At 44.9% G+C, this 26,367-nt stretch overlaps 2 protein-coding genes across 3 annotated transcripts in view; both read right to left on the bottom strand.

Annotated features, from left to right (window-relative positions):
• The window catches only part of LOC143986844 (uncharacterized), a 247,655-nt gene that overhangs the window by 203,802 nt on the left and 17,486 nt on the right, over positions 1-26,367 (bottom strand).
• LOC143989417 (uncharacterized) overlaps positions 1-26,367 on the bottom strand; it is a 47,313-nt gene that overhangs the window by 9,282 nt on the left and 11,664 nt on the right. Inside the window, exons 1-9 of one of the 2 annotated variants that reach the window (XM_077489534.1) lie at positions 20,009-20,070; positions 12,767-12,882; positions 9,952-10,086; positions 9,742-9,865; positions 9,528-9,625; positions 9,217-9,438; positions 8,987-9,137; positions 8,779-8,876; positions 1,522-1,651 (exon numbers count right to left, since the gene is read on the bottom strand). The exons of the other annotated variant lie outside the window; for it this stretch is intronic. Of the exons in view, the coding sequence (XP_077345660.1) occupies positions 1,522-1,651; positions 8,779-8,876; positions 8,987-9,137; positions 9,217-9,438; positions 9,528-9,625; positions 9,742-9,865; positions 9,952-10,086; positions 12,767-12,862 (1,054 nt within the window). The 5' untranslated portion in view covers positions 12,863-12,882; positions 20,009-20,070. Of the gene's footprint in view, positions 1-1,521; positions 1,652-8,778; positions 8,877-8,986; positions 9,138-9,216; positions 9,439-9,527; positions 9,626-9,741; positions 9,866-9,951; positions 10,087-12,766; positions 12,883-20,008; positions 20,071-26,367 lie in introns of those variants that run through there. 2 annotated transcript variants of the gene reach the window in all.

The following is a 26,367-nucleotide window of genomic DNA, read 5'->3' as shown; positions in this document are numbered from 1 at the left end:
TGGTCTGGTAAGCGGAGATGGAACTAAGATCCCTGCTTCCTCACAATTAGGTGGAAAGGAGGGTCCCAGCAGTAGGTAGCTTCTGCTTCCCACATCACCTCGAGGAGAGGTCGCATAAGCCCTCGCATGGCCCGTGTTTGCCTGGAGATATCAGGGTAGATCCGTATGAGGGCTCCAAAGTCAGTCGGGCCTTCTGCCCATGCCAGGCGTAAGATCTCCTCCTTAATGTTGAAGAAGTGCACCCTGCAGAGAACATCTTCGAGATTCGAGGTGGCAGGGCCATACGGAGATGAGGAAGGTGCCCTGAGGCCCAGTACATGGTGAACCCTGTCCAGCTCTAGCTCAAAAGGTAGGGGGGGGGGGGGGGCTTGCCAAGAACCTGGTTCAAGATAGCTACCACATCTTCTGTACTGCAATTAGAGTTGGAGTTAACTTCTGAGCCTTTCTGAAGAGTTAAGCTGCCTATGGATGATGCCAGGTCAGCAGATGACCATACTTTCTGGACACACTTGACTTAAAGAAGTATGTCAATGCATTAGGCATCATTTGGAACAGTAACATTAGGGGTGCTATGATCCTCTTAGTCTGTCATTCGAAGTTCAACCAACCCACCCTGAACCAGACCCAGGTTCATTCAGCTAATCGCTGTATATACAGTGCCTTGAAAAAGTATTCATACCCCTTTAAATTGTCCACATTTTGTCAGCTTACAACCAAAAACATAAATGTATTTTATTGGGATTTTATGTGATAGACCAACACAAAGTGGCACATAATTGTGAAGTGGAAGGAAAATGATAAATGTTTTTCCAAATTGTTTACAAATTAATATGTGAAAAGTGTGGTGTGCATTTGTATGGTGCCCCCCGGAGTCAATACTTTGTAGAACCCCCTTTCACTGCAATTACAGCTGCAAGTCTTTTTGGAGGATGTCTCTACCAGCTTTGTACATCTAGAGAGGGACATTTTCTTCCCATTCTTCTTTGCAAAATAGCTCAAGTTATGTCAGATTGGATGGAGAGCGTCTGTGAACAGCAAAGTCTTGACACAGATTCTTAATTGGATTTAGATCTGGACTTTTGGTTCCACTAGATTTTAGTTAGGGGTATCAAAGTGAATACAAATACACGCCACATTTTTCACATATTTATTTGTAAAAAAAGGGGAAAAAACATTTATACATTTTCCTTCCACTTCACAATTATGTGCCACTTTGTGTTGGTCTATCACATAAATTACATTTACGTTTTTGGTTGTAACATAACAAAATGTGGAAAATTTCAAGGGGTATGAATACTTTTTTTAAGGCACTGCAAATCAAGTCTGAATAAGTAAATTATGTCTGCAGCACAGAGAAGTGGGTTTTATCTGAGAGAAAAGAAGATCTAATGTGCAGGATGGGAATCAGTACAAGGAGGTGACTGCTATCGCCCTATGACATCACTCATCCCCTGCCCTACTCTGGGCCAATCAGTGTGCAGTGTGAAAGCAGAGATAACAGAAGAATATATTATGGCTCACCTGTGCTGATCTCTGTAGGAGTGTCCTCCTCTTTGAATGTCCTCATCATTCCAGCCTCCTCCGTATATTGCTGATCATCCCTCACGTACGTCTCTTCTACTTCAACTTTCATGTTTATCAGATCTTCACCCTAAACCAATGAAGAATTTTAGCATGATCATTTTTCTCACTGCCCACACACACACTAGACACCAGTTTTTATTGATCTTTGGGCATTAAAAGAAAAAATGTAACTTACTTTATTTTATATAGGAGATTTTGGACATGTCCACTAAAGTGCAATGCATACATTTTAGCTTTTAACTCAAGAAAAAAAATTCACAAAACAGAAGAAATGTAGAAAGAAAATAAAATAAAAAATAAATAAAAATAATATTATATATATATATATATATATATATATATATATATATATATATTTCTTGATCATACATCACGGGACACAGGAGCTTCATTACATAGTGGGTTATATAGGCACCCCTGGTGATTGGACACTGGTTGACCCTAATTAAAGAGAATTCCTCCCCTATATAACCCCTCCCATTTGGGAGGCACCTCAGTTTTTTCGCCAGTGTCTGGTCGATGGTCACGTAAAACTTAGCTCTATGCGGGTCCCGGCGAGGGCCGAAGGGCTACAACAAACCGGATCCATACCTCGGGCCGATATTTGACTCCCAAGATGGTATGGTACCCGGGCCTCGTCTGCCGAAGAAACGAGGTTTTGCCTGTAAGTCCTCTCCATTGGAAGACTGGACTCTGGGACAACCAGACTTGGGGTACTGTTGACTCAGGGCGCCCGTAAGTTTCTGGCAGAGCTTTTTACATGGCCCAGGTAGGAGGATCTTTTTGTAAGAACCCCAGATACGCCTGAAGGTTGGCTAACATTACCCGCCGTGATGGGTGAAGGCTGGAATTGGTCTGAGATCAGCAATTCCTGCGGCGGGGAACAGGTAAGGGAAGTCATCCTATATATTTTAAATATATGAATGGATTTCTTCATTGTGAGTAGTTGTATGTCTTACCTGGTTTCCACCACTAGAGGGAGTAAGAGCAGCCTGATGCATACTTACATGCCTTTCAATACAAACACGCTCAGTGAAAGCCTGGTTCTCCAGCTACTCACGTCTCCCTTACAGTTCCTGCCACAGTTAAGGTAAAAAGGGGTCCCATGCAGGTCCAGGGGTCCCACGTTGCTCCCTTTGGGTTCTCCTCCCCCCCCCCCGGATTCCGCGGTCCTCGTGCACGCGCGCCGGGCGCGCTCCCGGCCTAATGGAGGAGGGGGGGGGGTGGTTGCGAGCCATGCACGTTAGTGTGCACAGCGCTATAGTGCAGGCGCCAAGCGGCAGTTTTAAAAGCCCAGAGCGTCAGGGGACTGTAACTGGAGACACAGGAGCTGTGGGCTGTAAGCATCCATGGGGATTGGATCCAGGCAAACCTTAAAGACACCTACTCAGCATCAGGTTGTGCAGTTTAAGCATATATTGATTTATTGTGAGACTTTAAGCGCAACAGTGATTGCATTTGTACTAGTACCTCTGCTTTGTAGCTCAGTACTATGTCTCCTTGTAAGAGGGTTTCAGGGGCAGGTAATAAAAGCACTGGCAAGTCACCGCCTAGGTCCAGGGGTTCCAAAAGTGCATGCAAATTACCATCCCCCTCTGCAAGACTGGAGCCTGCCTCTCAAGACGAGTCAGTGCCCCTTTCAGGCTTTGCAGCCTATCCTAATGTCGCAGCCCCGGTCTATGTCACTGAGGACTCCCTTAGGGCTACATTGGAGGGTTTTGAAGGGAGGATCATGAATTTTATTTCTGCTTCCCTAAAAGATAGCAGGAAAAGGGGGTAGATCCCCTCCCTCTGCTGAAATCCCTCTCTCAGACAGTTGTTCTGAAAATGAGGAGGGATCCCTATCTTTGGATAGGGATCATGAGCAGTCGGATGAGTCAGAGCAAGAGGAGTTAGTCCCCTCCTCCCAGGCACTCAGAAAGCAGGTGCAGTATTATACTGAATTGGTGCGTACCACGTTCAGAATGCCGGCTGCTGAAGTCGCTACATCCTCTGTCTCTTCCCTGGGAGTCAGGAAAGCCCCACAGACTGCTTGTTCCTTCCCAATTCATCCTTTAATGGGTGACTTGATGTATGAGGACTGGGGACATCCCGATAAACTGTTTACTCCTCCCAAGAGGTTTTCTATGCATTATCCTATGGAGGAAAGTTTCACCAAGAAATGGGGGGCCCCATCTGTCGATGCGGCTGTCTCTTGTGTGAATAAAAACCTAACTTGTCCTTTGGATAATGCGCAGGTATTTAAGGATCCAGCTGACAAGAGGCTGGAAACCTTGTTAAAAGCCTCCTTTTCCATGGCTGGCGCTGTGGTGCAACCTACAGTCGCAGCCGTGGGGTTGTGTCAGTTCCTTAAGGAACAGGTTAAACAAATGTTTGGACTCCTCCCCAGTGAGGAAGTAGAGAAATATGCAGAGATGCCTCACATCTTGTGTTTCATAATTGATGCGATTTTGGATTCTGTCCAACAAGCATCACGTTTATCCCTCATGTTGGTACACATGCGTAGGGCTCTATGGCTAAAAAATTGGGCTGCTGAGATGTCATGCAAGAAGCATTTGGCTGGGTTCCCGTTTAAAGGGGAGCGTTTGTTTGGGGAAGAATTAGATAAATTCGTCCAAAATATTTCGGAAGGTAAGTCTACACTCCTTCCAGTCAAAAAGAGTAAACGTCCTTCATTCAGGCGTACTCTTTCTCCCGAAGCATCAAGCTCTAAACAGTGGCGACGGCCTTCCCAGCCCTCCGCTGCTAGAAAGCCTCAGGGCCGAGCCCAGGGACAGAAAAAGACTTGGGGGCGAAAGCCTGCCAAGCAGACCCCCAAGACCTCCTTGTGAAGGGGCGCCCCCGCTCGGCCGAGTGGGGGGAAGGCTCCTGCAGTTTGCAGGCGCCTGGCGGGAGGAGATTCAGGACAAATGGGTGATCTCTTCAGTATCTCTGGGCTACAGGCTAGAGTTTCAGAAGATTCCACCTTCTCGTTTTCTAAGGTCGAGGATCCCCAAGGATCCGATAAAGCAGAAACCGCTATTCCTGGCCTTAGATCAGTTACTATCCCAGGGTGTGATAGTAGAAGTGAGCCCGAAAGATCAGGGTTCAGGTTTTTATTCAAATCTCTTCACCGTTCCGAAACCAAACGGAAGTGTCAGACCTATCTTGGATCTGAGAGACTTAAACCGGTTTTTACACATCCAGACCTTCCGGATGCAGTCAATACGCACTGTGGTCTCCTCCCTGCAAGGAGGAGAATTCAAGGCATCAATAGATATCAAGGATGCATATCTCCATGTGCCAATATTTCCCGCACACCAGAAGTTTCTAAGGTTCGCGGTAGAGCAGCGCCATTTTCAATTTGTGGCCCTGCCGTTCGGCCTAGCTACGGCCCCCCGAGTCTTCACGAAGATTCTAGACCCTCTCTTAGCAATCTTAAGAGTTCAGGGCATAGCCGTCATGGCTTACCTAGACGACTTGCTTCTCGTAGAGAGAACTGCAGCGTGCCTAAGTCGCAGCGTCACCAGAACGCTAGAACATCTAGAGCGCCTAGGTTGGATTATAAACCTAGAAAGGTCGTCCTTGCAACCGACCACCAGGTTGGATTACCTGGGTCTGATTATCGACACCGCTCAGGGCAGGGTGTTCCTTCCAGGGCCAAAGGCCTTGGCCATTGGAGATCTGGTGCGCCTGATTCTGGGCAGAAGATCTTCCTCCATTCGCTTATGTATGAGACTATTGCGAAAAATGGTCGCCTCATTCGAGGTCATCCCATTCGCCCAGTTCCACTCAAGGCCTCTGCAAGGATGCATCCTTGCGATTTGGAACAGGAAGCCCCAATCCCTGGATCTTCCTATGCGTTTATCCCCCCGGGCACGCAAAAGTCTTGTCTGGTGGTTACAAACCAGGAATTTGCTGAAAGGCAAAACTTTTCTTCCCCTCTCATGGAAGATTGTCACAACGGATGCCAGCCTGACAGGCTGGGGAGCCGTATTGGAGGGAACATGCTCGCAGGGAAAATGGTCTGCGACCGAAAGTCTGCTGCCCATAAATATCTTGGAGATTCGGGCAGTTTACATGGCACTCATAGAGTGGTCTCACAGACTGCGAGGTTTCCCAGTTCGGATTCAGTCCGACAATGCCACCGCAGTGGCTTATATCAATCACCAGGGCGGTACCAGAAGTCTGGTGGCCCAAAAGGAGGTGAATCGCATACTTGTCTGGGCAGAGGAGCATGTTCCGTGCCTCTCTGCAGTCTTCATCCCAGGAGTGGAGAATTGGCAGGCGGATTTCTCAGCCGCCAGCAGTTGTGCCCAGGAGAATGGGCTCTGCACCCCGATGTGTTTCGAAACATATGTTACAAGTGGGGCACTCCAGACGTGGATCTGTTTGCGTCCAGATTCAACAGGAAACTGGACAACTTTGTGTCAAGGACAAGAGATGAACTTGCTCAGGGGTCAGATGCTCTGACGGTTCCCTGGGATCAGTACAATCTGATCTATGCCTTCCCCCCGAGCCCGCTGCTATCGCGGTTCCTGGGAAGGGTCAAGAGGGAGTCGAAGTCGGTCCTTTTAGTGGCCTCGGCTTGGCCCAGGCGACCATGGTTTGCAGAAATCATGAAGTTGGCAGTGGGCAGGCCATGGACCCTCCCTCTCCGGCCAGATCTGCTCTCACAGGGTCCAATTTACCATCCTGCTTTACGCAGTCTGAATTTGACGGTCTGGCTGCTGAGACCCACATTTTGAGAGACCGTGGTCTTTCGGGGCCAGTCCTTTCCACTCTGGTCAATGCCAGAAAGCCGGCCTCCAGGCGTATCTATTACAAGATCTGGAGGACATATGTTTCCTGGTGTGAACCCAGGAGATGGCATCCTAGAAGGTATGTCATTAGCAGAAACTTGGCCTTTCTCCAATCAGGCCTAGAAATGAATTTGGCCATAAGCACCATCAAGGTGCAGATTTCGGCCCTATCGGTCTTTTTTTCAAAGACCTCTTGCATCACACTCCCTAGTACGGGCTTTTATCCAGGGGGCTATGCGGATAAAACCGCCAGTCAAACCTCCGGTATGCCAATGGGATCTGAATTTGGTTCTCTTGGCCTTAGAGGCCCAACCATTTGAACCTCTGCATCTGGCTTCTTTAGCTCTCTTGACAAAGAAGCTGGTCTTCCTAGTAGCCATATCCACGGCTAGAAGGGTATCAGAATTGGCAGCTCTTTCCTGTAAAGAGCCCTATTTAATTATCCATAAGGACCGGGTGGTTATGCGTCCCAACGGGTCCTTTCTACCTAAGGTGGTTTCAGGTTTCCATCTGAATCAGGATATAATCCTACCATCCTTTTTTCCAAATCCTCAGTCCATAGAGGAAGAGTCCTTACACACTTTAGATGTGGTTAGAGCAATCAGTCTTTATCTTCAAGCAACTGCTCAGATAAGAAAAACTGACTGTTTATTTATTCTGCCAGAAGGCCCTAGAAGGGGTCAGGCAGCGTCAAAGTCCACTCTCTCAAGGTGGATCAGACAGGTTATTTCTCAGGCCTATAACTTAAAGGGGAAGATTCCTCCTTTTCAGGTGAAAGCGCACTCTACTAGGGCTGTCAGTGCTTCTTGGGCAGTGCATAACCAGGCCTCCCTGGCTCAGATCTGTAAGGCTGCGACTTGGTCATCAGTCCACACATTCACCAGATTCTATCAGGTGGATGTCAGAGGGCAAGAGGATATCGCCTTTGGGCGCAGTGTACTGCAGGCTGCAGTTTGGGTCCTCAGGTCCCTGGCGGTCTATATTTATGATCTGTGTCTCCCTCCCCTCAACCTGAGCATTGCTATGGGACATCCCACTATGTAATGAAGCTCCTGTGTCCCGTGATGTATGATCAAGAAAATGGGATTTTTATATACAGCTTACCTGTAAAATCCTTTTCTTGAAAGTACATCACGGGACACAGGGCTCCCGCTTCTCTTGGGTTTTACGTGGTTTCTTATTGCTTTGCTACAAAACTGAGGTGCCTCCCAAATGGGAGGGGTTATATAGGGGAGGAATTCTCTTTAATTAGGGTCAACCAGTGTCCAATCACCAGGGGTGCCTATATAACCCACTATGTAATGAAGCTCCTGTGTCCCGTGATGTACTCAAGAAAAGGATTTTACAGGTAAGCTGTATATAAAAATCCCATTATATATATATATAATTAAACTTACAATTTTGAAATTTTATTACGCATGCGTTAATATATTCTAACAGATTCTAACACTGTCCAATGCAAAGCAAAATGGACGCATCTGCACTCCTGCCTTCAGACTAGCAAAACGACCCTCTCGCTCTATTCTCCGCAACAACTTGGGTTGGCGCATCAGAGGAAGAAAGGCATAGGTACATGTCTCAGGAAGCCAGCAGCCCATCTGACACATTGGCCCAGGGACCATTTGCCCAGGCCACAAACCTGGTAACTTTCTGATTGAGTCTAAATGCGAGGAGATCTAGGACTGTTGTTCCCCAGAGTTGACAAATCTGGCGAAAAACATCCAGATGGAGAGACCACTTCACTTGATCCAGACATTGACAAGTGAGATAAGTCCACCTGCCAATTGTCCGCTACCAAAATGTGAACGGCTGACAAGGCTGAAAAGTGAAGTTCACCCAATCAAGGATCTGAGCCATCTCCAGTGCAGATGCCAAGCTTTTTGGACTGGCCCCCGGACTGGTGTTGTCTAACTAGAACCCTGGTTGAATAATCCTTGAAAAGAGCCATCCTATGGGAGAGGAAGAGATGGATCATTCGGAGTTCCAAGATGTTAATGGAAAGCCTGGTTTCCTCCTGGGCCCATTGAACTTGAACCGACTATTAACCCAGCACTCCTCCCCAATTGAATAGGCTGGCGTCCGTCATGATGTTAGCTGGATGTGCCCAATCCTTGTAAATTAAATCATTAAAGAAGGAACCATAAAGAAATCCTTTTGGAGGTTGTTTTATGCTTTTGAGTTTTCAAAGGGACTGTGGCGTCCTCTGACATTGAAGGCAATTCCTCAATTTTACAAATTCTTCCACCCACCTGGGCAGGCAACTGCATACTCTAAAAGGCAAACATCCAAAAAAGAAAGAAAATCTAGGTCCTACGTCCTAAGCGCTAGGCAAAGAGAAATATCATCCCCTGAGTCCACACATTATCTCCACATGTCAGATCATTTTATGTTTCAGATCCTCAAGTCCACCTACCCGATGATGGTGAGGGATGGTGTGACCTTCCTGTGTGGAATCCCGGGAATACAGAGGACGGGGACATCTCTCTGGTGGGTTCCCATTACTGGATCCATCTGTAGGAAACACACACACTGACTGAATACATTGTTTCTATGTGTTTATCAGATGATGGGGGGGATCTAGGTGGAGCCTCCATACTGCTCTAAATAAAGTCTCCTCTTACCCAGTGATATGAGGGGCAGCCGATTCTCCATCATGACGTCCTTGTAGAGATCCTTGTGTCCTTCTAAAAGTTCCTCCATCACACCATATGCCTCATCCTCCTCTTTATACTCTTCTTTAACAATAATATTATAATCCCCGAGGTTTCCACTCTGAATATATAAGAAAACGTTCCATGTAACAAGCATGCTGTGTATAAATCATAACTACCAATAATTGTTGATCATCTACCTGATGATGGTGGGGGGTGGTGTGATCTTCCTGAATGGAATACCGGGAATACAGAGGACGGGGACATCTCTCTGGTGGGTTTCTGTAACCGGATAATGCCACAATGGTGTCCTGGTACAGATCTTTGTATAATTTTAGAGACTCCAACTCCTCCATCACCCCATCCTCATCCTTTTTTATATCTTCTTTAACATCAACTTTAGAATCTCTCAGGTTTCCACTCTGAATATGTAATAAAAATGACATCAATTGTAACAATGCAGATAATGTACAGATCCTAATGATACTATCAGTGATTGTTCCTCATCTACCTGATGATGGTGAGGGATGGTGTGACCTTCCTGTGTGGAATCCCGGGAATACAGAGGACGGGGACATCTCTCTGGTGGGTTCCCATTACTGGATCCATCTGTAGGAAACACACACACTGACTGAATACATTGTTTCTATGTGTTTATCAGATGATGGGGGATCTAGGTGGAGCCTCCGTACTGCTCTCTCCTTTACAATAAAGTCTCCTCTTACCCGGTGATGTGAGGGGCGGCTGATTGTCCATCATGACGTCCTTGTAGAGATCCTTGTGTCCTTCTAAATACTCCCACTCCTCCATGGAGAAATAGACAGTGACATCCTGACACCTTATAGGAACCTGACACACACAATGATACAGTCACCATCCAGACACATCCCTTGTCTGTTACTGGATAATGTCCCAGAATTCCCAGCACCGCTCACCTCTCCTGTCAGCAGCTCAGTCATCTTCTTGATGACTTCTAGAATTTTCTCCGTGTCCTGTCTCCCAGGCTTTAAGGAGTCACATGGAGGCACTGTGATGGTCATATGATCTCCTGACTTCAGAAGAGGAAATCTCTGTATTGGAAAACCAATAGGAATATCATAGAAACAATTTAGTCCAACAACCCCAGTGACACCTTAGCAAGATAGGCACCTCATCCCCTAGTAAATATGAAATGTATAAGGAAAAAATGAAACAATGGGGATTTTTCAGCGGTGCGAAATATAACAATACTATACACGAAATATGCTAAAAATTCATGTTGATTAATATACATTAAAAAGACATTGGAATATCATACAAAAAATATACAAGCAATTGCATGTGCATAGTTAATGAACTAGAGGGATCCCGGCAGTGAATGTTGGCAGATTAATCACACTTGTTCCCGACATGTTTCGCAATGAGCTTCTTCAAGGGAAATGTGCAACTGACAACAACTTTAATAATAAAAGAAAATGAAAAATAAGTTTAAACTATACAAGGAACAAGATTACTATTGAAAAGCATATTTTGATACCAATAATTAGAAAACTATGTAGATATCAATCAACCAAATATGTGTGATCTAATACGGCGGCGCTTACCCACAGCTGCCTAAAATACCGCGAACTCGGGATCAACACAAAAAGTTGGAATAGTCTGCACCCTGCAAGCCAAACACAAGGCCCCCAAGGCCTATCAGAGGACACAGAAGGGGGTAAGTCAGCGCTAAAAAATAAATAGACAAAACAGAAAATAAGTAATGAGTTATTAAAAGAAAATGTATCTAATGACCTAAAAGATAATCTATATTGATTATGACAATAACCTCATTATTATGAGGAAAGGGGGCTAACGCCTCAATGAAATCAAAATATATAGTGTCAACAGGCACTCCTTATTAATAAACTATATATGCAGACTATGGGAGATTGTTAACTGTGAATGAGAATTAAGCAATCCCAGAAGCATGTAACAAGTAATGATTTTTAGAGCAATGTATGAAATAATTAACTTATACCTTTAGTAATGGATTGCAGATGAGACGTAGTATAAAGTCTCCCTATGAGGCCAACTGTGCATATTATAAAAGCAAATTTTAGCCAGAAGAGTGTGCAGCCTAACAAGCTAGGAAATGCTTGGCTGCGCTGCCCCAGAATGATTTCTTTTCCTAGGGACAGACAAAATATTAAGGCTAGGTCAGAAAGGTTTAAGAAGTAAACAAAATATATGTATCAGACGTAAGATTGTTTTTTTTTTTTTTTTCTTTATCGATGGTTATTCTTTGGTTATTTTCAATATAATAAATGTTTATTTTTGTTTAGTCCAAATACTTGACTGTATATTTATTTTGATTATGTGTTCATATCAAATTAATTTTCCATGGCTATTTCGGTCCCAGTATGTGTGATCTGCGTTCGCAATTCATGGGTTTCATACATTGGGATCTCTGTTGCTTTCCATGATTTGGGCTCATATGGTGGCGCCCCACCGAAAAAAAAAAAAATAAATAAAAAAAAAACAATCTTACGTCTGATACATATATTTTGTTTACTTCTTAAACCTTTCTGACCTAGCCTTAATATTTTGTCTGTCCCTAGGAAAATAAATCATTCTGGGGCAGCGCAGCCAAGCATTTCCTAGCTTGTTAGGCTGCACACTCTTCTGGCTAAAATTTGCTTTTATAATATGCACAGTTGGCCTCATAGGGAGACTTTATACTACGTCTCATCTGCAATCCATTACTAAAGGTATAAGTTAATTATTTCATACATTGTCTGCTCTAAAAATCATTACTTGTTACATGCTTCTGGGATTGCTTAATTCTCATTCACAGTTAACAATCTCCCATAGTCTGCATATATAGTTTATTAATAAGGAGTGCCTGTTGACACTATATATTTTGATTTCATTGAGGCGTTAGCCCCCTTTCCTCATAATAATGAGGTTATTGTCATAATCAATATAGATTATCTTTTAGGTCATTAGATACATTTTCTTTTAATAACTCATTACTTATTTTCTGTTTTGTCTATTTATTTTTTAGCGCTGACTTACCCCCTTCTGTGTCCTCTGATAGGCCTTGGGGGCCTTGTGTTTGGCTTGCAGGGTGCAGACTATTCCAACTTTTTGTGTTGATCCCGAGTTCGCGGTATTTTAGGAAGCTGTGGGTAAGCGCCGCCGTATTAGATCACACATATTTGGTTGATTGATATCTACATAGTTTTCTAATTATTGGTATCAAAATATGCTTTTCAATAGTAATCTTGTTCCTTGTATAGTTTAAACTTATTTTTCATTTTCTTTTATTATTAAAGTTGTTGTCAGTTGCACATTTCCCTTGAAGAAGCTCATTGCGAAACATGTCGGGAACAAGTGTTATTAATCTGCCAACATTCACTGCCGGGATCCCTCTAGTTCATTAACTATGCGCATGCAATTGTTTGTATATTTTTTGTATGATATTCCAATGTCTTTTTAATGTATATTAATAAATCAACATGAATTTTTAGCATATTTCGTGTATAGTATTGTTATATTTCGCACCGCTGAAAAATCCCCATTGTTTCATTTTTTCCTTATACATTTAATAGGAATATCATGTTAGAATCCCAGAATCCTCCTCACCTCTCTGGTAAGGTCAGTGATTTATTAATAGGAGATAACAGTAATGTTATGTGACCTCCCAGAATCCTCATCTCTCTGGTCAGGTCTGTGTTTTATTACTAGAGATAAGAGTGACATCATGTGACCTCCCAGAATCCTCCTCACCTCTCCAGTCAGCAAGTAGATGATCTCCAGGGTGAGGTTTAATATCCTCTCGGTCATGTGACTCCGGTCCTCCTCCATCCTGGTTGATGCAGTCATGTGATCTATACAGGTTTTCTCTGTGGATGAATAGAGAATTATCTGGAATGAATTATTGGTTTGTACAATATTAGGATGGGGATATAAGGGATTAATAGTTGCACTGGTAGGTTATGTTACTTTGTGTTTATTGGATTTATCGCACCCTGCACGGCAGTTATTGTTATTATTATAATACAGGATTTATATAGGGCCAATCATTTGCGCAGCACATATATTCTGTTATCTCCTGTCCTATCTGATTGATCAGAAAGGTCTCTTAACCACTTCAGGACCGCCGTATTGCCAATGTACGTCAGCACAATGGCACAGGCAGGCACAATCACGTAGATGTACGTGATTGCCTTCCAGCGGGTGGGGGGTCCGATCGGACCCCCTCCCGCTGGATACGACGGTCCGTTTCCCTCCGGGAGCGCTCCGTGATGAGGGGATGGCCGTTGGTTTTCGGCCACCCCCTCTGGATCGCTCCTGGCCAATGAGAAGCTTCCTCTTCCTGTGTAAACAATACACAGTGGGGAGGAAGTGATGTCATTCTCCTCGGGGCGGTCTTTTTGACCGGACTACGAGGAGAAGACTAATAGTAAGTGTGCACCAACACTACACTGACATGTAGGTACACACAGGCACACAAACCCCCCCCCCCCCCCGATCGCCCCCCGCCCCCCCCTCCCCCCCCCCCAGTCACAGTGTCACTGATTGCATTGATCATTTCTTTACTGATCAATGCATTCAGTGTCAGTTGTGACAGTAAAAACTGTCAGGACAGTTAGTGTTAGGTCCAGGGTAGCCCCCTATCACCCCCCAATAAAGATTTAACCCCCTGATTGCCCCTAGAGTTAACCCTTTCACCCCCTTTTGCCAGTGTCACTAAGCGATCATTTTTCTGATCGCTGCATGTGTCGCTAGGTAGCTAGTTATTTTTTTATGTTCACCGCCAGGTTTTTATAGCGCTAGGTACCCCGATATACTACCCAATAATGGTTTTAACCCCCTGATTGCCGCTAGTTAACCCTTTCACCCCCTTTTGCCAGTGTCACTAAACGATCATTTTTCTGATCGCTGCATCAGTGTCGCTAGGTAGCTAGTTATTTTTTTAGGTTCACCGCCAGGTTTTTATAGCGCTAGGTACCCCGATATACTACCCAATAATGGTTTTAACCCCCTGATTGCCGCTAGTTAACCCTTTCACCCCCTTTTGCCAGTGTCACTAAGCGATCATTTTTCTGATCGCTGCATGTGTCGCTAGGTAGCTAGTTATTTTTTTAGGTTCACCGCCAGGTTTTTATAGCGCTAGGTACCCCGATATACTACCCAATAATGGTTTTAACCCCCTGATTGCCGCTAGTTAACCCTTTCACCCCCTTTTGCCAGTGTCACTAAGCGATCATTTTTCTGATCGCTGCATCAGTGTCGCTAGTGTCGCTAGGTAGCTAGTTATTTTTTTAGGTTCACCGCCAGGTTTTTATAGCGCTAGGTACCCCGATATACTACCCAATAATGGTTTTAACCCCCTGATTGCTGCTAGTTAACCCTTTCACCCCCTTTCACCAGCGATCACAGTATAAGTGTCACTGGTGACGCTGGTTAGCCAGTTAGTTATTTAGGTTCCCCGTCAGGTTTTTATATAGCGCCAGGGACCCCCATATACTACCTAATAAAAATGTGAACCCCCTGATTGCCCCTAGTTAACCCTTTCACCACTGATCACCGTATAAGTGTTACGGGTGACTCTGGTTAGTTTGTTTTTTATAGCATCAGGGCACCCACCATTTATTACCCAATAAAGGTTTAACCCCCTGATCACCCGGCGGGTGATATCAATTAGGTTTTAGGGTCAGGGTCTGCGTCGCCCCAGGCAGCGCTAGGTTAGTGCCAGTACCGCTAACACCCACACGCAAAGCATACACCTCCCGTAGTGCTATAGAATCTGAACAGATCAATATCTGATCTGATCAGATCTATACTAGCGTCCCCAGCAGTTTAGGGTTCCAAAAAAACGCATTGTTAGCGGGATCAGCCCAGATACCTGCTAGCACCTGCGTTTTGCCCCTCTGCCCAGCCCACCCAAGTGCAGTATCGATCGATCACTGTCACTTACAAAACACTAAACACATAACTGCAGCGATCGCAGAGTCAGGCCTGATCCCTGCCATCGCTAACAGGTTTTTTGGTAGCATTTTATATTTAAATCCGGAAGGCAGTGCTTGGTTTTCGGGGTCCCGTACGTGGCTAGGCTCCCAAAAAGTCCCCCACATGTGGTATCCCCGTACTCGGGAGAAGCAGCAGAATTTATTTTGGGGTGTAATTTGACTTCTGCCCATAGCATGTGTGAGCAATATATCATTTAGTGACAACTTTGTGCAAAAAAAAAAAAAGTTTGTAATCTTCCCGCAACTTTTGGCAAAATATAAAATATTCCATGGACTCAACATGCCTCTCAGTAAATAGCTTGGGGTGTCTACTTTCCAAAATGGGGTCATTTGGGGGGGGGTTTTGTGCTATTTTGGCATTTTATGGCCTTCGAAACTGTGATAGGTAGTGAGGAGTTAAATCAAAAATTTGCACCCTTAGAAATCCTGAAGGTGGTGATTGGTTTTCGGGGTGCCGTGCGTGACTAGACTCCCAAAAAGTCCCACACATGTGGTATCCCCGTACTCAGGAGAAGCAGCAGAATGTATTTTGGGGTGTCATTTCACATATGCCCATAGCATGTGTGAGCAATATATCATTTAGTGACAACTTTGTGCAAAAAAAAAAAAGTTTGTAATATTCCCGCAACTTGTGGCAAAATATAAAATATTCCATGGACTCCACATGCCTCTCAGTAAATAGCTTGGGGTGTCTACTTTCCAAAATGGGGTCATTTTGGGGGGTTTTGTGCTATTTTGGCATTTTATGGCCTTCGAAACTGTGATAGGTAGTGAGGAGTTAAATCAAAAATTTGCACCCTTAGAAATCCTGAAGGTGGTGATTGGTTTTCGGGGTGCCGTGCGCGACTAGACTCCCAAAAAGTCCCACACATGTGGTATCCCCATACTCGGGAGAAGTAGCGGAATATATTTTGGGGTGCAATTCCACATATAACCATGGCATGTGTGAGCAATATATCATTTAGTGACAACTTTTTGTAAAAAAAATTTTTTTTTTTTTTTTTTGTCATTATTCAATCCCTTAGGACAAAAAAAATAAATATTCAATGGGCTCAACATACCCATCAGCAGTTTCCTTGGGGTGTCTACTTTCCAAAATGGGGTCATTTGGGGGGGATTTGTACTGCCCTGCCATTTTAGCACCTCAAGAAATGAGATCGGCAGTCATAAATTAAAAGTTGTGTAAATTCCAGAAAATGTACTCTAGTTTGTAGACGCTATAACTTTTGCGCAAACCAAAAAATATACGCTTATTGACATTTTTTTTACTAAAGACATGTGGCTGAATAAATTTTGCCCTCAATGTATGACTAAAATTTAGTTTATTCGATTTTTCTTATAACAAAAAAAGAAAATATCTTTTTTTTTCAAAATTTTCGCTCTTTTTCCATTTATATCACAAAAAAAAAAAAAACGCAGAGGCAATCAAATACCATCAAAAGAAAGCTCTATTTGTGGGAAGAAAAGGACGCAAATTTCGTTTGGGTGCAATATTGCATGACCGCGCAATTACCAGTTAAAGCAGCGCAGTGCGAAATTGGAAAAAGACCTCTGGTCCTTAAGGTGTTTATTGGTCCGGGGCTGAAGTGGTTAAAGATGCCAGTTTTATATATTGCTACTTTCAGGGTTTGGGATCTACATTCTTCTTTAGCAGTTGCTTTAAAAAGAAAACTAAAAAGACCCCATTTATCATGTGTGGTGCATATGCACTTTTTTTGCTCATCACAACACTAAACACATTGAACAAAACATTTATTTCAATCAGGACTTCAGTCCTGCAGGAGCGCATGGGAACGATGTTCCTGTACTTTTTCCACAGCAGGAAGATCGTTCCAGTTAGCAGCCACATCCTGCAGGACTGGCCTTTGAAGTATGCGAGCTGTGGCAGGCGCTAACTGCGCCTGCACCGTTCCGAATCCTGCCGGGCTTGGTAAAGCTCATACACCCTCACCCATTTTCAGGCCAGGTAGGAGCATGTGCAGTGATGCAATGGCGTTGTCTGGTGCCATTTTTAAATGGAAGGCAGTGGAACTCGGCCTCAGTGGTGGTGCCTTGCCATAGCAGAGAGGAGGACACTGATGTGAGGGTCTTAGTGGTGGTGGCGTCTCGCCACAGCAGAGAGAAGGACACTGTGAGGGGGTAATATAAAAGGGGGCAGCTACAGAGGAAAACACTACTGGGGGGGGGGGGGGTGATGGTGCAGAGGAGGACACTACTGTGGAGGGGGGTGAACGTGGGGACAGAGGAGGACTACTGATTGGGGGGGGTGAAGGGGGCAGAGGAGGACATTACTATAGGGGGGGTGTGAAGGGGCAGAGGAGGACACTACTGTGGGAGAGGGTGAAAGAAGGAGGCAGAGGAGCACACTATTGTGTGGGGCAGTGTTGCCAACTGCCCGTTAATTTATGGGCTATCCATGAATGTCTATTACCGGCATGAGCGCCAGTAAAAAATATGGCTGTCCACACCCTCTAATCATTTCCTGTACCATGTCTGCAGCCTCTAACCATCTTTTGTATCATGTCTGCAGCCTCTAACCACCACCTGTATCATGTCCGCAGCCTTTAACTATCTCTTGTATCATGTCTGCAATCTCTGACCATCTCTTGTTTTTTTTCACGTCTGCAGTCTGAGGGGGAGTCTGGAGATAAGTCAAGAGTGGGAGCACCGTCAGGATGGGGGTCATGGGAGAAGTCAGACATGTGTGGACTGTGGAGAGGAGACTATAAGATAAAACCAGAGCCACCGAGCTGGAGCCAACGGACTGAGCCCTGCATGGTGCACCTGAGAGTAGGTCAGTGACAGTGCCGCCAGGCCAGTCTGAGGGGGGTCACTGATGTAAGGAGGCACTGATATAAAGGTTCCCCCTTATATCAGAACCCCCTCTACCTTAGTGCATTCCCTCTGCGGAAGGTGGTCTCTGGTCACCAGAGTCCCCCCCTCACATCAGAGTTCCTGGCAATGCCCTTTACATCAGTCTGCAGTATTCCCCCTTGCAGTGCAGGGGGGAACTCTGTGGATGCTGATGTGAAGGGGAACTCTGATGTAAAGGGCCATGCTGCAAACCCTGATGTAAGTGGGAACTATGATGTAAAGGGGATCCCGATGATCTCTGGTCACCAGAGCCCCCCTTATATCAGAGTTCCCCTTTAGATCATGATCTGCTGCATTCCCTTTATGTCAGAGTTTCCTTTCACTGTAAGGGGGTGTAGCGCCGCTACTCCTGAAGAGTATGCGCTATGTTTGTAAATTTAGCGGGGTTAATTTCACTAAATTGTGGTTTTGGCATCAGTTTGGCTGGACTGTAATATGTTCTGTCTAGTCATAGGTGTAGGTATCACCTCTGACAGGCATTGGAACGTAGTCTGGTTGGACGCATTGGGTACCAATCTCTCTCTCTGAGCCAATCAGTGGGTGCGTTGTCTCGCTGTGTATTCTGGGAGAGGGTACTTAAGGTGCTGAAGTCAGGTGGTTCTGGGTTTCTGGTCCAGAAGTTCGTTCTGACTCCATGGTCCTGGTCCTCCTGACCAGCCCCCAGAGGCCCTCATGGCCTGGGTTGCGGATCCATCCGTTTCCGATTCTTGGGACTGGCTAGTTAGAGGCGCAGTAACTGGAAGGAGGATTCTAAAGTGTTCCGGTGCCGTCTCGGGTTTGGAGAGGCCCAGCAACTAAAAACACAACCAATGCAGGACTTTTCAGAAGAGGGCCACGCACGAGGATGGCTGCTCGGTAAGAGCCTGGAAGCTGAGCTGTAAGGACACTAATTGAATCCGCATTTCTCACGGTATCGCCGGACCGGCTGCAAGATACTGGTACTGTAAGAAAGTTCCTAATTTCCTCCTTCGGTTACAACTAAGTTCCTGTGAGAGAGAGACTTTTTGTGTTCATCTAAAGTTTTACAACCAAGTCTGTGGCAGAGACTTTGCTAAGTTTGAATCACTTGTTGGCTGCTAAATCCAAACCACAAGGATTTATTCAACAACTAAAGTATCCAGTTTCGAACGGCTATTCCCTGGATCATCTAGAGAGAGACATTTTCTAGTGTCAGCAGTTTTCCAAAGTACCTGAGCTTCTATACCCATACCCTCTATTCCCAACTGAGGGACTGAGTTTCTGTTCAACGTTTTATGCAAATAAAAATTCCTAAAGGAATTCAAGTGTCGGTCTCTGCAGTTATTGGGCCATCAACCTCGGGAACCCCTAGACGAGAACGACGAGCTACGAGGTGGAGAAGGTAAACGGTAAGCCCAGAAAAACCAGCCGCTTCTTCGGGGGTCAGTGCTACAGGGGCATTCTGCAGACTCTGATGTAAGGAGGAACTCTGTGCTGGCTGGGTTATATTAACTTGACCTTTGTGTAAATATGGGTTTTTGACTTTTGTTCTTAAAACTTAAAACACATATCTACTAGCACTAGCTATATGTTTATAGTTTAGATATTTGCACTGTTTAGTACAGAATACGGACATTTTAGGTACTATTTTGCAGGGGGGGGGGGATCTTGGGTGAGTTCCCACACTTTTTTTCCCAGGACTTGACCCCTAATTTGAGTGGTCTCTACACCATGACATACGCAGTAAAGAAGCTCATATGCTCCCTTCCCCTCCATACATTTGTCTGACAATCCTTTGCCTATTAGCCTAGAAAACGGCCATTACTGGCCTTTAACATTCGGCTACCATTGTCTTCAATGGGGTTAAGATTCGGCAGCTGAACTTTAGTTCTCTTCTGTGGAGCCGTCTCACACGGGAACCCAGGAATGTTCATCTCATCTCCAGTGAGAAGGTGAAACGTCTCTAAAATGAAGAGAATGTTTCGGCCCCCGCAAGCGGGGAAATATTCTGCCCCTGAATGGGTTAATCTAGGTTTCCACACTATATATGTGTGTATCATCATCTGATGGAGATAAAAGACATCACAGTGACTATGGAGGAAGAGGACGGACATGAGGGGGGGGGAGGGTTACTGGGTGTAAATAGAAAATAAGATCTTATTACCTCCTCTACTGCCACTTCTACCAATGTCTTCTCTCTACTTCCTCCCGACTCACTTCTCACCCGGAACTTCATATTTATACCTGACATCACTTCCTCTCTGTACTTGACATCACTTCCTGTATGTTGTGTATAGACTTCCTATCTCAATATAAGTGAGATCACCACCTTGTGGAGCTCAAAGGAACTGCAGACCCAAGAAATGCCTCATAGCGTGACCACGGTCTTGTTGTTGTTGCCCGGTGCCTTAGATCAGTGTTTCTCAACTTCAGCCCTCAAGGCGCCACAACAGGTTACATTTTCAGGATTTCCCTCAGATGAAACGGCTGTGGTAATTACTAAGGCAGCGAAACTGATCCAATCACCTGTGCAAAATAAGGGAAAACCTGAAAACATGACCTGTCGGGGCGCCTTGAGGACTGGGGTTGAGAAACACTGCCTTAGATTCTGCAGGACAGTCCCAGTCCTCAGTTACTCTTTCATTGTGTCCATATCCCACAGGTTCCAGGATTCTGTACATAGTGGCGGTGAGGTGATGACTGCTGGAACACTCTCCAGGCACTGCACTCGTACCAGTATCTTGCAGCCAGTCCGGCGATACCGTGAGAAATGCAGTGATCTCCTTTCTGACAGTGAAGGTATAACTCTAGGGTTACCACCTCATCCCTTTAAAACCAAACACATTTTATTTATACAGTTTCTGCGGCTGATTAGGGTGGTAATTAAACTCACTCACTGCCTTATCTGCATTAACTGCTTCCCAAGCAGCGGCCGCAGTTACACTACGGCAGGTTGACTCCCCTGCACGAGCTGTTGTAGCTGTACATTGGCTCATTAAAATGCTTTTGCAGGCGCGCACCCGCAGCGTGTCCCCGGAGCCGATGCGCAGGCAATGGCCGCCGGGCTCCCGCGATCGCTCGTGACAGAGCGAGAACTGGGATCTGTGTGTGTAAACACACAAATCCCAGTTCTCTTAGGGGAGAGGAGACAGATCATGTGCTCCTACTAAGTAGGAACACCATTCAGTCTCCTTCCCTAGTCAATCCCACACCCCCACCCCACAGTTAAAACACACCTAGGGAATACGGTTAACCCCTTGATCGCACTCATAGTGTTAACCCCATTCCCTGCCAATGACATTTATACAGTAATCAGTGGCTATTTTTCGCTGTGATCGTTGTATAAATGTAACTGGTCCCAAAAAAGTGTCAAAAGTGTCCGATCTGTCTGCCCCAATGTCGCAGTCACAATAAAAATCGCAGATCACCACCATTACTAGTAAAAAAAGTAAAAATTTTAAAAATGCCAAAAATCTATCCCCTATTTTGTAGACGCTATAACTTTTACGCAAACCAATCAATATACGCTTATTGCGATTTTTTTTTTTACCAAAAATATGTAGAAGAATACATATCAGCCTAAACTGATGAAGATTTTTTTTTTTTTGTGGGATATTTATTATAGCAAAAAGTACAAAATATTGTGTTTTTTTAAAAAATTGTCACTCTTTATTTTGTTTATAGCGCAAAGAAATAAAAACCGCAGAGGTGATCAAATACCACCAAAAGAAAAGCCCTATTTGTGGGAAAAGGGACCTCAATTTTGTTTGGGTACAGTGTCACACGAACGCGCAATTGCCAGTTAAAGCGGCACAGCGCCGTATTGCAAAAAATGGCCTGGTCATTAAGGGGGCAAATACTTTCCGGGGCTGACGTGGTTAAGTCAGCCTTAGAACCTGTGTAATTCATATGTGTTCAGATTTAAAGAGATGAGGTGGCAAACCCCAACTCTGACATCAGCAGAGAGGCAGCGGGAGTGAGTGATCAGGTAAGTATCCTCACTGACCACCAATGCTGGGCTGGGGGTTACACTTTGTTGGATATACTGTACAGAAACAGACAGTAAAAATGATTTGGCGAGGAAAGGGTGGATATACCTGCACTGAGGATAAATGGGAATGAAAGAAAAGACATCCTGCCAGTACATTTCTAAAGAAATTTTGATGGTGTTTTTATATACTACTACTACTCATCTGTCTGCAGAATCAGATCGGATGAAGACGGACAGGCGGTCCGTTTTCATCCGATCTTTCCATAAAGGAGAGTAGGACTCTGTCACGGGGGCGGATCCAGAGCACGGCCAAGACTAAGGTGATCTGGGGGGGGGGGTGAGAGAGGATGTCATCTCTCTGCTCACCCGCTCAGCAGCCAGCAGGCCTGCTCACTCACCTGCCGGCCTGCCGAGTCACCCGCCAGCCTGCTCACCCACCCGCCACCCGCGGCACCTGCCCACTCACCCGCCAGCCCACTCAGCAGCCTGCCTGCCCACCAGCCTGCTCACTCACCCGTGGTGCCGGCCCACTCAGCAGCCTGCCTGCCGAATCACCCCCGGCCCGCTAAGTCACCCGACAGCCTGCTCACTATTTCCCCTGGGGGGGGTGGGGCAATTGTCCCGCTGCCCCCCTGGATCCACCCCTGCTCTGACAGGTCCGTCTGTGCACAGACCTGGAATCTGCCTGTCCAGCTGGGATCAGTGGCGCAATGGCGAAATCCAACGGGCGGAAAACCTGTGTGAAAGAGTCCTAAAACTGGGAGATAAAGTTTCCTCTCCTGACAGACTGCATGGCAGCATACATTTGGGTAGCACCGCCCCCGCTTCTACCCCATAGGACTCAACTCCCATAAATTTTGAGAGGCTTTCTCCACCTCACTCATAGGACCAATTTTGTTTTAAGTTTTCCTACCTTTTAGAAGTGTCGGCACCCAGGTCTTGTGCGGGAGCAGTTGTGCAGATGTAAGGAGAGTCCTGTGGCATTAGGAAGTCTTCCAGGATGGCTTGAGTGGTCACCGAGTCCCCAGCTATCAGCGGGCAGTGTTATGGCACACATATGCAAAAGGAATGCCTGGAGAGTGGGTCCTGTCACCGGTGGGCGGTTGCATTGGCCGGGGGCCCTGCTATCAGCAGGTGGCTGTTAAAGGGGAGTTCCAGCCTTGGCTCTCCTGGGTCTCTCCCTCCTCATTGACAGAGACATTGGCAGTAGCCATTGCCTCCTGCTACTGTCAACCAAAGCCAGTGAGCTAATGAGCAGATACTGGGGGTGGGGCAGAACCAAGCGCCTTGTGTGAATAAAAAAACAGAACATCAGCTCCGGTGCCCCTGTTCCATCATATTAGGCGACCTGTCAGAATTGGTTCAATAAAATGGGGAAAAAAATAAGGGGAGATAGGGACTTTCAGGAATGCACGACAAGGGAAGGTCATGCATTTCCATCCCTAGGGACTTTAATTGATATCATGATCTGGTAAGGTCATGCATATCCATCCCATATGCGTTTGAGGAGAGGGTTATAAACCCAAGGAAGGTGGGACTTTAAGTGAAGCACCGGGCAGCAAAAGATACTTAGATGAATAAAAAGGAATTTTATTAGAAGATTAGATAAAAAATATATAAATAGTGCTGGTAACAATGGTACACAATTATATAATTTAATACATTTAAAAGCCATTTAATACAGTCCAGATAAACATATATTATGGTCACAATGATATACTCTAAACAATATGTTAAAAATGGTGATAATCTCACATATTATGAAACATTAAATTCCTTAATTCATCACAAAACAAGGGATATATACAGTAATTCAAATAATATTGCTTGCGGGACTCATGGTCTCAATAAACCTGAAGGGATAAATACATAACAACTTGAAAGGTCTTGGTAGGATTAGTAAAAACACGGCAGTCTGTAGCTCGACGTGTTTCGTGGCTTAGGTGCCACTCATCAGGAGCAAGCGCGTGTAATAATCTGAAAAAATGTATATAAGTGTAAGAAAAAATATATAACAACTAGGGGGAGGCAAGATTAGGGGTGGGGGATCAACCCCCACAACCTAGGCTTACTTACTGAGGTTTGATATAATGCCCAAATAGTGGTGGGGCCACACAAGCAAACCGGATCCAACTTCAAATGGGAGCTGAGGTGGAGAGTCCCGCAAACTGGGAAGGGGCAATTGCACAGGTGGCCACAGCAATCAAGGACAAACTAGGAGAAACAAGAGAGGTATGTAAGGAGTGAGCAAGGGAAAAGAAAAGGGAGATGGGGAAATGGGATAAGGGGGGGGGGAGAAAAGAGGGGGAAGGGAAAGGAAAAATCAGGGAAGGAAGGAACATGGGGGGGGGGAGGGGGAAGGGAGGGGAAAGGAAGGAAAAAGAGGGATGGGAAGAAAAAAAAGATGGGAAAGGGGAGAAAAAGAAAACATGGGAAAAAAGGGAAAAGATGGGGATCGATGGGTGGGGGAACGGGAGGGGAGGAAACAGGGAAACAGGGGGGGGGGTTGAGGGTGGGGGGTGGTGCGTGGTGTGGTGGGTGGGGGGATGTTTTTGGGATAATGAGAGATGGAAAGATGAGGAAGGTGAGTGAAACAGAGGGGGTGACAAAAAGTAGTTAAAATTTAAAAGAGGTACGTGATAGTGAGGAAAAAAATGAGAAAAACGCCAAAGAAAGATGAAAGTGAAAGAGCATGGGAGTGGTAATGAGTGAAACAATATACCTGGTGAAGATGAGGAACCCTAAAAAAAGGGGAACCAAGAGAATCGCGGGACGCCAAATCGTGTGGAGATCTAAGTGTGAGAAAGCCTCTGATGTCGGGATCACCCGTGGACCGCCCCTCTAAATATACCAGCCGTGGGCTAAGCCACCAATGGCACGCCTTGCACCAGGGGGAGAAGCACCCACGCTGATAGGCCGAAACTTCTGCAGCGGCAAGGAGATAATTCCCCCATAGTGCACGCAGGTGGATTACACAGCCTGTGTGCGACGGTGTAAACGAGACACCGTGCGCATGACGTGATATGCATGACATCGACGCACAGTAACAATGCATCCATCCTCCCCAGTAGTCTGAAAGACATGGGGGGGGGAGGGTGCCCGGAGGGCGCGTCGCAGCTCCCAACATGGAGAGAGGCCAGGAGCAGCGCAGCCCAAGGTGGACTCCACTATGGGTATGGTCCTTTCCCCCCCTTTTTTTTTATGCTTCACATTCTACTTTTTCACTGCACCCTTCCCTCTCATCACTGCACCACCTCACCTCCTATTATGATATGATTGTTTTGTGAATTTTTAAATAATTTTTGTTATTAGCCTGAATTTTTGTTTTTTTGTTTTTTAATCGGCCTTATTTTAGTCCATATATTCCCTTTACTTCACACAACACAATTCTTTCTCACTCACCAATTGTAATAATTTGCACCATTCTCCCTGAACACTGTAACATGCTTTTTTTCTCCTCTCTTATTTTTTCCTACCCCTCACTACTTTTATATTCGATTTTGTTTTTTTTATTTTTATTCCATTTCAATTTATTCATTATATTTTATCCTATTTCTTTTTCACCATCACCTTTTTATTTATTTATTTATTTTTTTTTATTTTTTTTTTTATTTTTTTATTTCTCTTCTTCCTCTTCCCTTTTTCCTTTCTTAATTTCCCCAGGGTTTTTTATATAAATAAATAAAAAAAATATTTATTTATTTTATTTTATTTATTTATATTTCTCCTTCTAGTCTGCTAATTTATTTTGAAATTGGTCCGCATTTTTGTAGATTTTAATTTTATCCCACCAATCCCTTAAATCATTTGAGTCAGTAATTCATTTATCATCACTATTATTCCATTTAGCGAAAAAGTATAGACCACTGGCCTTATGAAAAATATACACTTTTTTTTTTTTAAATGATACTAATATAATACAAACGGATATAATTTAATCTGTGCTTATGGAATGCACTGATGATGCTACCATTTGATGCCCAAATCGCAGGTGCGGCCTGCTTGCTCTCATGCCCCACATTTTGGCTTTGGGGGATATTCCATACATGTAACTCCTCGCAAGTTTCGCAGTGGCGCCTCTGTCCATATCCGTGGTGCGCCGGCCGACCGGGGACCCGCGCTGGGACCGCTGTGGTGGAAAAATGTGAGAGGATTTTAAATTCAGGAGAAATTGCTAAACATATGTGATTGGTAACTATATGAAGAACAGTAAGATGTTGCATCACTACTTTCTAAGTGATGATAATGATATATTTTAATAATTGTAAACTTCTTTACAGCGCTTAATCCACTGAAGATGACCCGTTGGGGTCGAAACGCGCCAGTATTCGTTCAAACTACGTCATCCTAGCGCTTTGATATCTCTAACACTGTGTTTAGTTTTATATATGCTGTTTTGCTGTTACCTCCTGGATCATAGCTCATAATGTACTGTTATTGTCACTACTGATACTTATATGTCCTATTAAAGCTTTTTCTATTTTTAAATATTGATATATTTTTTCCTAATTTGTTGCTGCCTAGGAAACCCC

Source organism: Lithobates pipiens, unplaced genomic scaffold, assembly GCF_037356315.1.
Source record: "Lithobates pipiens isolate NorthernLeopardFrog02 unplaced genomic scaffold, aLitPip1_a1.2 Scaffold_18, whole genome shotgun sequence".
In the NCBI taxonomy this organism is placed as follows: Eukaryota; Metazoa; Chordata; class Amphibia; order Anura; family Ranidae; genus Lithobates; species Lithobates pipiens.
Note: the sequence above shows the minus strand (reverse complement) of the source record. Positions and strands in the feature narration are given on the sequence as shown.